This window comes from Ruditapes philippinarum, unplaced genomic scaffold (assembly GCF_026571515.1).
Source record: "Ruditapes philippinarum isolate M1 unplaced genomic scaffold, ASM2657151v2 ctg131_1_1_1_1, whole genome shotgun sequence".
Taxonomy (NCBI): Eukaryota; Metazoa; Mollusca; class Bivalvia; order Venerida; family Veneridae; genus Ruditapes; species Ruditapes philippinarum.
This window is the reverse complement of record NW_026853741.1, coordinates 250,540-270,236: the sequence shown is the minus strand read 5'-3', so window position 1 is coordinate 270,236 and position 19,697 is coordinate 250,540. Positions and strand designations below refer to the sequence as shown.

Genomic DNA, 19,697 nt, shown 5'->3' with positions numbered 1-19,697 from the left:
TACCTCGATCTAGATAGATTCTATATCTCTTTAAAATATTTACTCTTTTTTGTTGTTGATATAAATGTATGCATTTTTTAATATTGACTAGATGTAAATTAAGCATCTTAATTACGCTTTAATTTTTTATATCTAGGAATGTTGTTATGTAACGTAACCGTCAGTGCCGCCGTTGTCTATATAACATAGGTGTTCAAGTCATCATTAACGTTTTTATGCTCCCCGAAAAAATTTCGGGGGAGCATATAGTCGCCGCCTTGTCCGTCCGTCCGTCCGTCCGTCCGTCCGTCTTTCCGTCCGTCCGTCCGTCCGTCCGTCCGTCCCCTTTTCTTGTCCGGGACATAACTTTGAAACAACAAGAGGTATCAACATGAAACTTTGTAGGTAGATAGATCTCATTGAGTAGGTGTGCAGTGCACAAGAACCGTAACTCTGCCTTGCCTAATTTTTGAATTACCCCCCTTTGTTTATTTTACACTTTGAAATTTGTCCGGGACATAACTCTAAAAGTATAAGAGGTATCAACATGAAACTTTGTAGGTAGATAGATCTCATTGAGTAGGTGTGCAGTGCACAAGAACCGTAACTCTGCCTTGCCTAATTTGTGAATTATCCCCCTTTGTTTATTTTACACTTTGAACTTTGTCCGGGACATTACTCTAAAAGTATAAGAGGTATCAACATGAAACTTTGTAGGTAGATAGATCTCATTGAGTAGGTGTGCAGTGCACAAGAACCGTAACTCTGCCTTGCCTAATTTTTGAATTATCTCCCTTTGTTTATTTTACACTTTGAACTTTGTCCTGGACATAACTCTAAAAGCATAAGAGGTATCAACATGAAACTTTGTAGGTAGATAAATCGCATTGAGTAGGTGTGCAGTGCACAAGAACCGTAACTCTGCCTTGCCTGATTTTTGAATTATCCCCCTTTGTTTATTTTACACTTTGAACTTTGTCCGGGACATTACTCTAAAAGTATAAGAGGTATCAACATGAAACTTTGTAGGTAGATAGATCTCATTGAGTAGGTGTGCAGTGCACAAGAACCGTAACTCTGCCTTGTCTGATTTTTGAATTATCCCCCTTTGTTTATTTTACACTTTGAACTTTGTCCGGGACATAACTCTAAAAGTATAAGAGGTATCAACATGAAACTTTGTAGGTAGAAAGATCTCATTGAGTAGGTGTGCAGTGCACAAGAACTGTAACTCTGCCTTGTCTTATTTTTGAATTATCCCCCTTTGTTTATTTTACACTTTGAACTTTGTCTGGGACATAACTCTAAAAGTAAAAGAGGTATCAACATGAAACTTTGTAGGTAGATAGATCTCATTGAGTAGGTGTGCAGTGAACAAGAACCTTAACTCTGCCTTGCCTAATTTTTGAATTATCCCCCTTTGTTTATTTTTACACTTTGAACTTGTTCCAGGACATAACTCTTAATGTATAAGAGATATCAACATGAAACTTTGTAGGTAGATAGATCTCATTGAGTAAGTTTGCAGTGCACAAGAACTGTAACACTGTCTTGCCTACTTTTGGAGTTATTGCCCTTTGTTCATTTTGAAACTTTGAACTTTGTCTGGGACATTACTCTAAAATTATAAGAGATATCAACATGAATCTTTGTAGATAGATAGGTCTCATTGGGTGAAAGTGCAGTGCTTAAGAATCATTACTCTGCCTTGCCTTATTTTGAAGTAATTGCCCTTTGTTTATTTTTACTTTTTGACTTTTGACCTGGACATTACTTTAAAACTATTAGAGATATCAACATGAAACTTTGTAGGTAGCTAGATATATTTTGATAGAACTGCAATGCTTAAAGAACCTAAACAAAGCCTGGTCTAATTTTGGAGTTATTGCCCTTTGTTCATTTTTACACTTTGACTTTTACCCTGGACATAACTCTGATATCATCAGGAAACTTTTTAGATAGATAGATCTCATTGAATAGAAGTGCAGTGCAAAAAAACATAACTCTGCTTTGCCTAAATTTTGAGTTTTTGCCCTTTGTTCATTTTTTTTATACTTTCCTGTGTCCAGAACCTTCTCGGGGAGCATCACCCGGTTCAACCGGTTCTTGTTTTTAAATGCCTTGATAATATATTTGCAGCAAAGACGATGGACTTTCCTCGTATGCTAGCAAAACGGGAGATCGGTTGGAGAGGCAATACTTTATTCTATAGGATTGTTGAAAAAGAACTGATTAACATGTTCGATCGGGAATGGTATTTTGATCATCCTTTTCTGACAGATTTACTTTGCATTTTACTTGAAACGGCAGAGAATAGCCACTGTGCAAGACTTATGATGACAGAAATCCATTCATTTATGAATGACAAAAACGCTGAGATCAAAAGTATTGTAATCTTGTCACGAAGATTAATTCATATTTTACCTTTTAAAAATGTTGAAAAAGTTTGTGAAATCATCGACGACATTAAAATGAATACACTTTAAAAAGAAATTTGTTTTCACTATAAATGATTGATAATGAAGGAAATCAAAAATGACTATTGAAAAAGAGATTTTTATTTCAAAATCTATCACAAATTTGAAATGATTGCTAGTGGTTTTGTTTTTTTAAGTAGAACTTTGATGATGAATTTTAAGATTGCCATCAAATATTGATAATATTTTACTGTCTTTGCATATAAACAATATAAAGGAAAACATGAAAAGAAACAATTTATGTTTATAAATGAATTTGTACACGAGTTATAAACAACCTGTTTTGTAAAACTTATGTCGTACACGTGTACGTGTATACTAAGGGTAAAGTCTTTTTTTGCGTTAAACGCGAAAAATATAATAATAATTATAACAATAATATAATAATAAAAATGGTGATGTTAAAATCAGGCAAACTAATAAAGTAAAGCAATATAATTTATAATGAAATAGAATTATCCACATAAGTTAAAAGTGATTTGCAATATTCTTTATTCTCCATAAAAACAATTTAACAATGAAGTCACGCGATCACGCTCCGTTATTATTTTTCAGTGTGCGATTCCTTGCGCCGACACAATCCCTCTATCTAAAAGAAACATTGTAATTCAACAATTCTATCACTTGGCTTGACAGAATATCTTAAGTATAATTTGCCTTTTAAACTTGCTTTACATAATTTTGTTTACATCTGCATAACATCAAAATAAAAAATCGGAAGTCGATATTAATGAAATCGAGCATAATTATTATATCGTTCAGCATATGTGCATTGTTGACACCTTAAAATGCACGGCAATCGGCGGCACTCCTTGAATTTAAATTTATTCTTAATTCTAAATCTTATTCTAAACAGAACGATGGCACGAAAGTCTAAAGGTGTTAGATGTCAGTATAATCGTACAAACTTGGAACTCGCAGTTGCCGCCGTTAAGTGTGGGCGTCTGTCTATTAGAGGTGCAGCCAAAGAATTTTCAGTTCCCAAATCCACACTATCTGACCGGGTAACAGGACGGGTTTCACAAGATGCGAGTCCGGGTAAAGAAACTGTTCTCCCATTAGAGGTTGAAATAGAAATAGCCGAAAAAATTAAAGAAGCTGGTAGAATGGGCTTTGGTATAACAAGGGCACAACTATGCATGAAAGTGTCTCGCATTGCCCTTGCAATGAAGATTAAGACACCGTTTCGAAACGGCATACCAGGTAAAGATTGGGTTGATGGTTTTAAAAAGAGACACCCAGATGTTTCATTGAGAACACCTACCCCGCTAAACTCCGTGAGAGCACGTATGCTCAATATCGAGGTCACAAATAAATACTTTGCGGATCTCGGGAAGTGTATCAGCACCCTTAACCTCCATAGTTCCCCTCACCTCATTTGGAATATTGACGAGACCAACGTGTCTTTGACTCATAGACCGTCAAAGGTTTTGGCAGAAACAGGACAACGGAATGTACCAGGAAGGGTAGGCAACTGTAGAGACGGCGTTACTGTCCTTGCATGTGTTAATGCCGCTGGTAATGATATTCCCCCATTGGTTATTGTGAAGGGTCAAACAGAGAAGTCCCTCCGTGCATATAACGTGGCACAAGGTCCTCACGGAGCAAAATATACTTACCAAAAGAAGGCCTGGATGGAAGATATATTGGGTGTTACGTGGTTTAAAGATCACTTTTTGAGGTATTGTGGTTCAGAGAGGCCACAGATGATTATCCTTGACAGCCACAGTTCACATGAAACCATTGGTTTGATCAGCTTGGCCCGTGAAAATGACATTCATCTATTTGCTCTGCCCCCACATACAACCCAGTACTTAAACCCTTTAGATAAAACTGTATTCGGGCCATTCCAAAGAGAGTACAACCGCCAGTGTACTGATTTTATGAGCAAATCGCCAAATAATATTGTAACAAAATGGGAGTGGCCAAGACTTTTTAAGTCTGCCTACATGAAAACTGTTAATAAAGAAAATATCGCGAAGGGTTTTGAATTTTGCGGGATCTTTCCTTTCAATCCTTCAAGCATCCCAATGTCAGCATTTTCGCCATCTTTGCCCTTTGATAATCCTTCATATTCAATAACTTCTATCCACGGCGAACACGACACCAGTGCTGTTGTCCCGTTGAATACATCAGGTTCTATACCTCAGGAATGTGAGGCGCCCGAGTCGTCGGCTGTACCAGAGGGTGCAACTCTTATTGGAACGGCTGATGCAAATGGTGTAGCTGAGATAGATGACCCATCAGCACTTCTTGACCTGATTGTAAGAGGGCAACTAGAAATTATCACATCTGAAAATGAACAAGTCAATGTAGTAAGTGTTGAAACAAATTCTTGGAACGATGAAATAAACAAAGAATTCAAATTACCTACACCAGAAATACCAAAATCAAAGAAAGTTAATAAAAAGTTGACAAGCCATAGACTTTTAACATCCGATGAAATTTATCAACAAAAAATAAAAGAAAAGGAACAAAAGAAAAAACTTGAGCAAGAGAAAGAAGACAGAAAAAGAATTAGAGAAATGAAGGCTTTAGAAAAGAAAAATAAAGAAATAATGAAGAAAGCAGGAAGTGCAAAGCGCCAAAGGCTGCAGTAACATAATATTATACTGTTGTGCAAACATATCATACATGAACAAAACTGTAAACAGTAATATTATACTGAACAAAACTGTAAACATATGTTAATGTAAGGCAGATTGTGCACTAATATTGCTTTCTCTTGATAAAGAAACATAAAAAATGGTGTACGTTTACTCTGGGAAGAAGTAATGTTTACTCAAAAAAAGCTTTTTACTTGATCTTTTTATAAATTCACTGGCAAAATTAACGTTTATGATTAATAGCTATATTAAAAAAGAGTGTTCATTTTGGTATTTAAAACATTGATATTATTATACAGCCTAAGAATAAAAATGCTTGATATGAAATAGTTGGGTTAAAACAATTTATTTTTAAAAAAAACATACGTGTCCGATATTCCCCACTTTGAGTTAGCATGTCCGATATTCCCCGAAATGCATGTCCGATTCAGTACACTTTTGTCCGTTTCAACCCGGTATTTAATATAGATAGTATATCCCATAATACAACTAAAATTAGCGGTATAAACACAACCTACGTCTTTGTAAACGTCATATATCGAAGATAGCAGCTGTGACTGTCGAGACGACAACGATATTTCGAAACCATATTCTGATATGGTCGATCTTGTCCGTAACTGTCCGATATCACCCGGATCTACTCTAGTGAAGAAGGAACAGATTAACAATGAAGTGTCCCAAATATAGAAATATAATGGTATATATAAGTGTAAATGAATCTTTTTGTCTTTTGGAATTGAGTTTGTACGTGTAAAAAAAGAATATGCTATCACTTTGGTCAGAAAGGTCTGGGTTGCCTTAAAGTAGCACATAAGTCATTGTCAACAATAGTGTACTCAGATTGCGAAGTAGCTTTCACCGAGCTGTGCTAAATTGTGTACACTCGAAGAAGAAATGAAAGTTATTTTCTTTTTGACCACAAAGACATGGTATGTTTTCCAAAAACAAGTTGAAGGTTTAAAAAGGAACTTACAAAACCTTTTTTTTTCCAAAAATTCCCTTTTGGGAAAAATTTCCTTTGAAAATGGAAAAAGGGACAAAAATTTTTTTTTCCTTTTTAAACCATTTATTTTTTTTTGGAGGGCCGGGGGGTTAAGGGGGGTTGGAAAAGGGGGTTTGGGGGGGACATGTGGAGGAAACCGGGTTTTAGTTTTAAAATTGCCCCTTACTGGGCAAAATCGGACAAAAAGAAGGGAAAATTAAAAGGGTGTTTTTTCCTTTTGCCCAAAAAGGGGAAATAAAAAAACTTTTTGGGAAAAAAATGGTTCGTATAAAAAATTTTCTTTTGGGTTTGGTTAAAAAAATTCTTTCGGGGGAAAAATTTATTAAATTTCAAATTTTGGAATTTTTTAGAAAATTGCAAACAAAAAAATTAAAAAAACTGGGGCTAGACCGTTTTTTAATTAATAAAATAAGATCATTCTGTGAATATATCGTCTTTCTTCGAGTGATTCCCATTTTATTTCGTTTGAAAGTTTTTCGAGTAAAACAAGTTTTTGGGAAATGATCGTTTCTTTTTGGGTTTTGGGTTTTGTTCATCTTTTTTCACAATTTCTTTGCATTTTTCCCCAAATTTACATCAGATATTCAGTTATGGAAATAAAGAAAGGAAATGTTAAAATGACTTAATTGATTTGGCTATCTTGGGGCCCGGGTTTTTTAAGTTTTTTGATTTAATTTTTTTCCCTCTTCCCCTGCCCTTTTTTTTTATAAAATTTAAAAAATTTTAAAGTGAGTGCCACCCTTTCAGTTGTTTTTTCAAAAAAAAATTAAGATGTTTTTGACAAGAAACTTCAGTGAAAGTAATTATTCATGTGTAGGTGACATTTGGAATATAGAAAAAACAAGGTGTGTTTATACGACAATTTTTTTATTTAACCTTCAACGTTCGTATCATCCCACAAAAAGCGGTATATAGTCCCAAAGAAACATATACGTGTGTCCTAAGTATGAAAACAGTAGTAAAAACTAAACAAAATGAACTTAGTTTATTTTTAATGATCCTCAACATTTTCTTCTATCTATTTAGCATATATCGTAAACGTACAACCAGAAAGGTTGAATTAGTTCGGATTAAAATCTTGCTACTTTAATTCATGTTTAAGTGTTATTGTATAGTGAAATTCCAATGGGATAATTCTCATTTTACTGACCGCAAGTTTACGGTTATAGTCAAACATAAGCAATGCATAAAAATAATAGCAACTAAACATTAACTGCATGGGTACAAATACAAGTTGGCGAATTTTGTCTTTGATTATAATGCACTATAGCAACTCTTTTGTCTGGTTATTTTTAGTGTTATATATTAGCAAAAAGATGAGGAATACAAAATCAATTATGTTTTAAGAATGGACTCCCGTATTACGACACAAATTATAAGTCATATCTGATTATGTTAAAGTTCCTTCTCTTGCACTATATTTAAAAAAAATAAATTTAAAATGAACACAAAAGATACAAATATCTTATATTTCGTTATTAATTCCTATCAAGTGACAAAAATTAACATTAATGCACGAACAAGTTTAAAAAGTTCGAGTTTAAATATCTATTTAAAAAAACATTAATTCCAGTTTATACTCAGAACGTTAATCCAACAACCGACATTTACTTTATAGAACAATCCTTCATGAAATTGTAATAACCTAAATAAGACTTTATTTCCCATCAATATGTGTTTAAACACAATGTGTTTATTCCCATTGTTGGCAAAATAAAGCAAAACAAAAATAACAACCCTTGTTGGAACAATGTTAACAATACTATACGAATAAGTCACGTCACGATTGTATTGTCAATCGAAGCAAAGCATGTCTTTTTGGAATACAACGAAACATCCGTGATTATTTAGATTCATTCTAAACGTATAACAATAAAAGATAATGTTAGAACAGGTATACAACATTGCAGTGTCTAGAATAATAGTGTAAAATAATTTATAATCTATGGTTCATGTATCATTTCAATATCGTCATTATTGGAATTTATTCCTCCATCGCTGGTTGAGGTTTTTTGAAGTCAACTTTACAGGTATGACATATTCCATTATCTTGATATAATTTTAATAAATAAGCAGAGTGTAAATGTTCTTTTATGATAAAATAATATTGAAACGTGTGAAGATTCACATTAAGGTGTATCATTATGAAATCAATATATCGTATAATGTCAAAGCACTTGTTTGTTAATACGGTTTACTTTGGGTTTTTTTCTGAAGAGTAGAAAATATGATGACAATTTTTCCTTGATACTTCTATACTTTGATATTTAATAAAAAACGTCTGTCTGATTATGTTGTGTTTTGATTACTAAAATATGTTTCAAACATCACTTGGTCTAAGATTATTTCTTTAAACCATGAAGAAAATTGTGTATAATACACAAATAGTGCCGAAATGCCATGTCAGTTAGTTTGGAAGATTTATAATGTGATTCAAAGATAAAGAAATAAGTCTCATGGGAAGATATATTGTAATGTCAAAGACAGAGAAGTAGTGTATAGAATGGAAATACATTATAAAAAAGCAATTTAATAACGGACATTCACTCTATATAAATACGTCTTTTCCTATGGCGTTCATACCTTATATGGATGATAACCTAAATGCACTCAAAATGCATTTAAGTATGAGACGCAGAAAATTACAAATTATTTCTGCGGCGGATATTTGTCTGCAAAATATTTAATGCTAACCTCGCTGGAGAAGCTAACAGCATTTCCAAATTTTGTTTCAAGTACTTTTACCTAAAAACACAAAAGATTAATACATGTATCTCCATAATGGTAAAGAAAAAGAAAAGTTAAAATCAAAGCCGGGATAGGTCAAAATGTACCAAAATACTTTTATAAGCAACATTTCATAGACACATGCACTCACGAAATGCTTATACAAACATGTATATATATAATTATATATATTATTTGTCTATGTAATCGACGGAAAGCCTGCTGCATACCATAATTGTTCTTCCGGCATGCTTGTCTCTGTGCTGGGTACATGTTATATTTGTGTGTTCTTTTTAAACATAGCAGTTGTTTGTCTTGACTTACAGCCGCATTTAATGAATTTCATAAAAAAGAAATAGTGACATTTCATTAATAAATGAGGTTTCATATCGACTCCAAATCTAATTTCGGTGTCCAGACAACCAAAATGTGTTTGATAGGCATAAAAATCTTCAACTACATTGTGGTGAAATCGGAAGTACAATTTACGTTTGCATGAGAAAGTCCGCCTTCGGATCGTTCGTACATCAATATCAAAACAATAAACATGGCTAAAAGTAACAGTCCTAATTTAACGGTATATTTTGGCATTGTAACGGGTGTTTTCATACAAATTTGATCTTTTTTATGAAATGATTACTTTTTACTGAACGCCAGGACGTTAAATCGCTGAAAGTATGTTTGCACAAGGAACTATCAAATTTCCTGTACTTTAACACTGTGACGTAACGCATATAGATCTACGAATTGATACGCATAGTCTTCATGTGCATGTTATCATTCGAATACAAACTTTAGTGTTACCGTAGGGTTGTCCGTTTAAAATCGTAATTTATGAACAATTTTTGATGAGATTAACAACAATACTGCAAAAAACTTAATGCAATTGTAGAATGCTTGGTTTTTAGGCCGACGGCAAAATATTTTTACATTTTTATTTAATGCAGCTTTAAATTATACTTAGGGTCAGTCTTTAAAACAATTGATTTGGGGTGGGGTGAGATTTTATTATCTCATAACGTTTTAACATATCTAAACATTTGATGAGGATAGTCAAAGAAGGCTCTGTTCTAAAGGTTATGTAAGAAATATATATTGACGATAAAACAAACATATTTTTTAGTTAATGAATGATTCCTAACAAAACAGCAATGGTTGATCAATGACATTTGAATCATGAATTATGACATAAGAATTTTTTACGCAACGTTATTTATATTATAATAATAATTATTTGTAAATATATATATGTATGAAATCAACACACCAATACGAAAGCCTTCACATTATGACTCAAAACCATATCAGAACGCATTTTTGTCACTGATGAATTCTTCTTTTGCACTGGTTGACATGAAATTTGGTAAACATCAATCACGTTAGTGTCATTTAACAATCATTTAACTTAATATGTTTTGACTACTGACGGAAATAACAAAACGTGCTAAAATACAATAAACAAATTATATTGGAAATAATAAATGAGTGCTTGCCAACAGGCGGATATTGCCGTTCCGTGATGTTGATTAATTTATTTAATATCACTATAAACACATTCATCGTATGATTATATTAAATCACCTTTTCATTTTCTCTTCAAAGCACGGAATAAAACGAAGAAATCGATAAGTATTCGAAAAAGCTTACTCAAGTTATTATCTATTGTAGTATATTTTGAACATCTACTCTTTCGGAGTTATAAAGAATATAGTTTAGTAATTTATGATATCAAACCACTGTTTTACTTTAATTATGATTAGATTATAATTATGATGACAGAATTGTGATAAAAAAAATCTCACATAATTAATTAATTGTCATGTTACTTTGTTGTAGTTAATGCTTCCCAGGTATCACTATTTTCAAGATTTTTTATTGACGGCATGTTTTATTTTTACAGGAAACACCTAGCAGCAAATATTGAATGACGAGGACAGTTTCTATGTGAACATAAAAATAATAGTGAGTAATCATATCCTTTTCTTTTAAAATCAAACAATTTGTAAGCTATTGAAGACTTGCTTACACATGTTACGTCTATTCCAATTTACACCATGGTTATCTTGCGTTTGTTAAAAAAAGTTATTTGAAACATTAGATAACTGTAAATAATCTATATGATTGCAATTTTCTTAACCCAATTATGATTTTTATTGTCTGATATTTGAATTATGTATATATATCCGTACTTAAATAAATTAAAATTATGTGATGATTATAAAAAATAGGTTATTTCGCGTAAACGTTTTCCGCTGTAACGCTTTTTAAATAAAATATTGGCATCATACTTTCTCGTCGTAATGTTTTATTTTCTGGTTTATATTCTTAAACCATTTTCTATTTGTATCATTATTTGTTATTTTCGGTATAAACGAATTCAGACATTTTGACAAAACTAAAAGTGTAAAATCTACCATGATCTCTGGAAAAAGTAGACACATGACATTTATATACTACTTTTGATTTGGTATGTCTTTAAACTACTGTCGAAACACTATTCAATGTTCAACACACAAAGAATTGCTTTAGATTATTCCGCACGACGGTTTAGGTCCAGCATGTGAGACATGTTAATAATTACCATACAATGCCATACAAAAATGATAACTTTTAAACTATCGCTCTTGAATACTTTTAAATATAAGATATATTTGCAAGGCAAAAATTTCGCGAAATCAAAATTTTGACTTATTGACGAGGTTGAGAAAATTGTGAATTTAACTTATGTTACATTTAAATGATACTTAGTTACTTATCCCACATTTTATTTTGTTATCCCTTCAAAAATATTTTAATATTACAACAGGGTTCCCCACGAGTTGTTTTAAGTTAAGTCAATTTTTCTTCGTTTTAAGCAAATATTATTGCTAGAGAGAACGACTGTCTGCTACATCATGTACATGATCGATCATGTTTTCTTATTGTTTTCTAACTCATCCTTTTATCTCGTATGTATCCGGTTCCAGAGTTATTTTTGGACACTGAAATTTGTGTCATGTCACTTCAAAGATATTAAAACTTAATTACAATTCCTTGTGGAAATGTTCTTGCAGATTTAAGTCTAATTTAGACAAGATACGTGGGATGATAAAATGGCGATTTAACGAACTTTAAATCTATTCATATTTGAGTGAAACAATGTTCTTAAACAATACCATAGAGATGTATAATATAAATATGAGGTGTTACGGTCAAATTGTTATATAACGTTTTCATTTACAATATATATGAGATAGAAATACTAGAAAAGGTAATTTGCTCGCATCATTACTATTTCAAAATGCATTGAGTGATGTTCTAGTTAAAAACAAACCATTTTTTTCCTTTCGTTAAAACCAGCATTTTATAGTCTTTGGAAGGATACTTTTGTTTTCAGAAGTTTGTCGTTGATTTATCTTTTTTAGGAATAATTTGAAAAATTCAGATAATATTCGGGAAATTTAAGAAAACTCTGGGAAAAATAATGTTATTTGCTGTTAAGTAAATGGTATTTTGTTTAAGCTGCAAAGTTCCTTGTTTTTATTTACATTTTTAATTTTACCTTTGGAACTTGTATGTTTTGTTTCCTGAACAAAATGATGCAGGAAAATTTCATAATTAAAGATTGAGAACGATTGCAATAAGTGTAATTAAAGGTGACGTTGTTGAATATATTGTTGATCTACAGAAATAAAGATATAAGAAACAAAGAAAGACTGAACATTCAAAACAAAATTAATTATATATGGAAGTAGAAAGGTAAATGTGAATTAGCATGAAAGCATACTTTTGCCATATTCCTTGATGTATAGCCAAACACGCAGACAATGCCAGTTATAATATTTATAAATATAATTTTTTTAAATGTCAGCAGAACTTATTGCTCTCAAATGTTTGGCCAAAGGATGTTTATATTTTATATATGGCGATTATAACGGAGAACGATAATGTTAAAGAGAGAATCAGATGATAGGGTGTTGCGTTATTACTAAATCTTTTGACGTTGCAAGATTATTTATGTATCATGTTACAAAAAGGAATGAAGGCTTGTCTAGCCAAAACGATTTACTTAAACAACGAACTTGTCATGAGGATATATCAATAGGGAAGAAACGGTAAACACTAGACAGTCAAAATGTTCATAAATTTGATAATTTGATTATCTTTTGACAACTTTGATCATGTTTTATATATAACCCTAGCTTTTGAATCGTTTCTTCGTAATTATTATTTTCATCATTTAGAGCTGTATTAACGGTTATATAATTTAAGCTGTTTCAATGTTCGCTCGAAATGTTTGATAGCAATAAGCCATAAAATGACATGTTTTCTATGACATTGCGTGAAAATTAGATTTATCATTTATTGATTTTGCAAAAGCATCTGAAACACTGATACCCATAATAAATTTAAGCTGTCTATTTTGTTCTAAAACTTTAACTACAAAATAAACCTCTTGAGGTGTTCTTGTATCAAACGTTTTTGTACTATTTGTATAATATAATTGTGTCTCATTCGCAAGATTTTATGTATGTATATGTGTATATGAAACAACTACATGTATATTTTTGTTCAATGAAACTAATTACGACATTGATGAAAGATATATAAAAAATGTAGGATTTAAAACTTACTTAAAAATGATAACTGTAAATGTTGAAATAGCGTGTTCAATTAAAAAAAAACGTGCATGCTGCATAAAGTTAAGCAGAACCAGACCTAACAACATATATTGCAACATTCAATAACTTAATAAGAGTTTTTCATACTTTTATCCTAAGCCCATTCTTAATCATATATGTATGTTAACATAAATATAATGTGTGAGATATCGTGCAGTAGATCAAATATCAGTAAAACAGATAAAACATCACAAAGCTAAATGCGTAATATTTTACGAAAGAAACAGTATGTAAATATCAACCACTTTCTGATAATGAAAATATATGAATTGTATTGTGAAAAAATGTATTTATATCACTGTATGACGTTCCATTGCGATATCTGCACGTGATTTAAAGATTAATTACAGAAGCAACTTTTATCGGCAGGTTAGGAAATTGTTTTCAGGAACTTTAAGCGGTTATATATCTTTTATCTTTTGTTGTTTCTGAACTATTTACTAGCGATATGTGTAACAATATTGAAACTGGTATGAACTGAATGTTTGTCATTAAGTTTCTTATATAAATTTGCCAAACACTTCAATGGAAAAAATCAACTGTTATATCTTCTTGATATTAAGTATTTCCTGATATACTAGTAGTATTTTCCAAAGACTTAAATTCCGTTTCATATATTACGTCAGCGTACTAGTTATTAAAGGAACTCCATATAGATAAAAATGCATAAAACATAAGATTAGAAATTCTTAGTACATAGGTCAAATCTGCATGGACAATCTGCAAAGCTTAATAAAGAAATATACTCAGAATTAAATCGATTTTTTGTGCAATTCAAAGCTCAATTGGAGTTAAAGAGTTACAATGCTTTCCTTTTAATGTCATTTATCATAACTCAACAACAATGATTACAAATAACTACACTCTGTTTACAACTTTACAATTTCCTTATCATATATAGTCATTAATCCTATATTTATTTTCGACAAATCAATTATTTAAGGGAGCTTAATTATGAGCTGATAACTGTTCTCGTATCTTAACAAAACACAGACATCATAATCATGCCCAGAGGAAAATGAACTTGAAGAATAAATCCCAATTTTTATGCAAAATGGTGTTGAAGATTGTTTTAAAAATGATTATTAACATTGCTGCCTTTTTCATAAAATAAGACAGGAATTACAAAATGAAAAATGCCCCATTTGCTAATCAAAGAGTTGATGATTCAATTTTCGCTTTTTTGTTCGTGGAAATTGATCGTATCATGATAATTTGTCTATCGAAATTAGTAGTCACAGTACTTATAAATTATCAAGAAAATCTGATGGATCAAGCATATGTTAATTAGTTCGCGTAAAAAGCAAAGTTTTCTTCCTTTTATAATTTCTAAATGCATGTTTCCAGTTATAAAAATAAGACAACCAGAATGTTTATGAATAATGATTTATTATTGTATATTTATTTCTCTAGCTAAAAACGCTTAAGAGCAATCAAATATTTCTTAAAACTTAATAAATAACATTAGAGGAATAATCAGTACTTCAGTACGGTTCAATGTATTTTGTCAGAGTTAACCTGACCCTCTAATAATTTTAATGTCCCGACTCTTCTCTTATTCCACGAATACAATTTTAATGACAATTATCAGGATTGATCGGTTGCTCAAGTACCTGGACATATTGCACGGATTGTCTTCTAAAATTGAACAGGATATGTGTAAATTCACAAAACGCTATAAAAATTTCAAAGTATTTTCATTTCAGTTGTCTTTTCATTCGACACTGGGAGTAAGAGTACTGCTTGATGTAAATTTTTAGTGTTAATCAAATTACAGATATTAATTACTTTTCAATGAAACAAACAAACTGTTCATGAAACTATATTCAATGCTTATTTGCTTTATTCATAAAAAATATATAAACTTTCAACTTAGTTGCAATTTGCTAAATTCTTGCTATATATATGCATAAAACAGATATAAATAATTCGGTCAGAGGTTTTAGAAAATTTTACTTATCTCTTACTCTGCTCTAGTTCAGAATCTGGTATCTGGTGAAATTTAGAGGCATTAGGTAACCCTGATACACATGTCATCAGGGAAATAGGAAACACCTAATCTTAATATTGTATTTCTAATGACTTTCTAATTTCTTGCACCGGCTGCCGGTACATACCGGACTATATAACTCACAGGATCAACGATGCACTGCCGAATGTCTGAAAAATTACCCGAGAGACATATATTCCCGTCTATATCGACAACCAGTAAATATCTATATTTATTAGATATTAATATGCAGAGTATTTAATTAATATTTTGACCTTCACAATTAGTTTGAGGATTTACCAACAATTATGTGACATTTTTCTGTTTTGGTGTGATCTTTCTAATAAATTAATTTAATAGACATGTAAAGTAAATATAACAAAACAGTGAAGACGTGGACATCTGAACGTTTACATAACGAAACAAAATTCGTCTTCCTTTCAATAAACGTATGTCCTATATGTATAGTACATTGATTTATGAAAAGGCGAAAAGGAAATTGAAGCCGGAAATTATTGCTTTTAAATTGTTTGTATCGTTTTTGGTCTGTGGGGAATTTCATATAACTTAATTTCATCATTCTAGTTCAATGCCATGACATAGCAATTATTTGGCCTCTCAAAGTACATTAATGTTGGGGCCTATTTCATTCAAAAATTTAATTTATTCCTATTTTTCTTCTGAATAAAACTTTACTCTAACAACTCTGCTCGACTATTTACATGTATAAAATTGAATACTGTAGATAGTCAGCAACAAATGCTGCATCTTCATTTAAAAAGATTTATTTATCATGCTCGAATCTGAAAGTCAATAATGTATTTTAACGTGAAGTTAAAAGAGGCCATCGTTGTTTGCTGATATTATTATGAAGACGTACCATGTCATGACAGCATAAATGGAGATAAAAGGAAACAGACAACATGAAGTTGGTCATATTTCCAAACATGTAGTGATTTATGATAATATAACATTAATTCAGAGCATCAAGTTTTAGATTCTTTTGTCTCGACGTATTGTTTGTAATAACAAGGCATTCCAAGACAATGATGACGGTCCAATTTTTATGACTTAAAATCATCCTATATTATAAACAAAATATTAATTTGAAATAAAACATAAACGACATCAAGAAGCAAACATGTATACTATAAATTGTTAAAAATATCTCAAAATGAAAAAATAAATAAAAGCAACAACACATTAAATCAAATCTGCAGAACACTTATTTATATTAACATAAATATATTAACAAGAGTGCAGCGGTTGAACATAGTTTTTGTCTCGTTCACATATCTGCGTGATTTGATATCAGTTTTTAAAGAATTCAAGTAAAAATCAAGCGTTTAAACGAAAATACGGGTACTGCTTTTGTACGGGAACTGTTCGCATGCTAGTAAAGTACCAGCAGCTCATTAGTGCATGAGTGGACAAATAAGTGACATCGTATAAATCAATATGTTATGAACAGGAAAAAAAACAGACCCAAAATTTCATACATAGATGATAGTGAAAGAAGGAGGTAGAGACAATAAACTGTTGAATATTTTATAAACTAACGAACTAACAGAAGTGATACAGCTGCAAATACAAGTTATTCCAGATATCTGTCTGATAGCATGCTATATAAATGAATTTGTTTCAAATAATAGATAAAACATGTTGTCCATTTAGTTGGACGATGTATGACGCTGTTCAGTTTGTTGATATTTCAACATTCCATTTCTGAAATGTAGATTATAAAAAGAATATTAATTTAACTAAGCAAAAAAAAAAATGTGAGTTTTAGGTGAAAGCCTAGTCTACCCGTTGTCTAACGTACAGACATTGTGCCCATTTTATTTTACCTAATTATATATATATATTATAAGGAACAAAAATCTGGAAAATAAGAAGTCTCGCGCTATTGCAGAATCTGTTTGACTTGATCTGTCTTCTGTTAAAAATTTCATGTCTGTATTTCATGCATTGTAAATGGCTATAAATGTAAACACATATTATGCTAATACACTATAATTTATGTTATGTTATGTTATGAAAAATTTTGGTCTCATATGATACGATAGAATAGTAATCGAAAGGAAAATAAAGTCATATTATAAACAAGTGCGACAGTATCATATTTTATACTTCATAACTCACGATGTATCAAAGGTGTCGCCCAGTGGTAACGTTATGAATATGATTTTGTAAAGAGTCAATGAATAGTATTTACTTAATTTTCCGCCAACATAAATAATTTCTTTAACAAAGTTAACATTCATGTATTATCTGTATTTGATACATGATTTTAATACTGTTTGTATGATATTCGACACAAATTGAAGGTAAAAGCAATCGCCAAACATACTGTATTGATATTAAACAATTATTTGGTTCTGTATGTAGGTAATCATTTTTTCCCCTTTGCCTCCGACAGTTCAATTACTTCGTTTACATGTTGATAAAAGTAAATGTGCCCGGAGGAAATGACATAGAAGATTAATTTCTAATAAAAATGTCAGACTGGTGGAATAAACGTGTACGAATTTTGAAGATTATTCTGTATACTTGTTATTCTGTAGACTAGTACTTAAAAGACAATTAGTTGCATCGCTGATTATACAATTTTTGCAAAATCATACACAGCATTTTCATGTTTTCCGTTTTAAGCATTCATTACGCTCCATTTTATTCACGACATACATTATTTTGCTTGCAGGCAACTTCTTAAGTAAAATTGCATGTTTCTCAACGAAAATTAGTTTATGTAGTATAAACCACTTTATTATAAAGTAAAGCTATTAAATCGGCGAATGAAAAGGAATAATAGTTGCCGAAAAATGAGATAAAGTTAATGCAACAAATTGAGCAATTATGCTCAATAACTTCAAATATATTGTATTATTTTATCTTTTCCCTTGGGATTAAAAGGTTACTCACGGTATTCTAGATATTATTTGAGTTCAATCATTTTCAGCCTATTCGTCGTCTTCCTGACAATATCAATGCCAATTTTGTATCATTAGATAATTTCATTAATGGGTATCTGATAGCTAAAATGATTCCAGTAAAAGTGCCGACACAATTAATTACATCCAAAATGACTCTATGTATTATCTTGTAATGTTAAGTATTATCATGTAATAATTTTCAATTCATTTCTACATATACACTATATGGACCCAGTTTACCAAGGCAATGTGACGTTCACGGAACTAAACCACCGACATACTTCAGCTATACTAGCAAGAGAAATAGCATTCCCATACTCTATCGACACTCAATTATTTCAAATGACAACCCAATGTGGAAAATGTCTATATTCTAATTCACAATGGGTATGTCAATTCAAAAATGATACTTGAAAGGTTTTTTTAATCGATGTAAACAACGTATGTAATAAAAGAATATTTTGTTCGGGTGGCATATGGAAAATATTTTCACGAAACATAATGCCACCTATATTTGCACGAGCTAGGACGGCAAATATGTAATAGAAAGAGCATCGAAACACGAGGCTATCTGATTTGTACGAGGGGGCGTAGCCCCCGAGTATTTATCAGATTGCCGAGTGTTTTGATGTTCTTTCTCTTTTGTATCATAGTCAAACATAAAAATACGTTCCCTGTTTTCGCAGTATGAACCCCCCCCCCCCCAAAAAAAAGTAACCAATGAACGAGCACCTGAATATGATATTTCTGTTGCATTCCCTTTCTCTGCCGTCACAATAAGTAAACCCCAGCAAAAATTAGCCAATCAATGGGCATGCTCTGGAGTGCGGGTAACTGATACCTGCACTCCAGTTACCGCACTGTGCATATATGTATACGATTTAACTACGACACATTTTCAACAGAAAGGTCCCCAAACTATGATACAAGAAATGTTATCATGTTACATTCATTGAATAAAATACGGAAAATAACCTTTGTATTAAATTTTAAAATGGGGAAAAACACTGAAAAATAGTTACGAAAACACTCGCGCTTGTTAGGCAGCTGCAACTGTACAAGCGAAAAGATATACTTATAATAAAAAAGATTCATGACGCAGTTCAATACACAATTTATCGCCGCCGCCATCGTGAGCACATAAACTATAACTATAATCATAATTTCTTATGATATGTAATAATCAAATGAATAAACAAAGCTAAGCACTGTTAGGGAAAAACATCTAAGTAAATAGTTCCCAAACGAAATATTGACTCCGCACAGCACACTTTTGCAATAAATAAATTAGATAATGTCATTAGGAAAAAAACATCATTAG

At 31.4% G+C, this 19,697-nt stretch overlaps 1 protein-coding gene across 1 annotated transcript; it reads left to right on the top strand.

Moving 5' to 3' along the window:
- Nucleotides 1-207: 207 nt before the first annotated feature.
- Nucleotides 208-5,215, top strand: LOC132737684 (uncharacterized). Its single transcript, XM_060725016.1, has one exon. The coding sequence runs from the start codon at nt 3,245-3,247 to the stop codon at nt 5,054-5,056; it is 1,812 nt and encodes a 603-aa protein (XP_060580999.1). The 5' UTR covers nt 208-3,244; the 3' UTR covers nt 5,057-5,215.
- Nucleotides 5,216-19,697: the final 14,482 nt, after the last annotated feature.

Excerpts from the sequence above, each read along its gene's own strand:
- LOC132737684 (XM_060725016.1), top strand. The coding sequence starts at position 3,245 with ATGCACGGCAATCGGCGGCACTCCTTGAATTTAAATTTATTCTTAATT.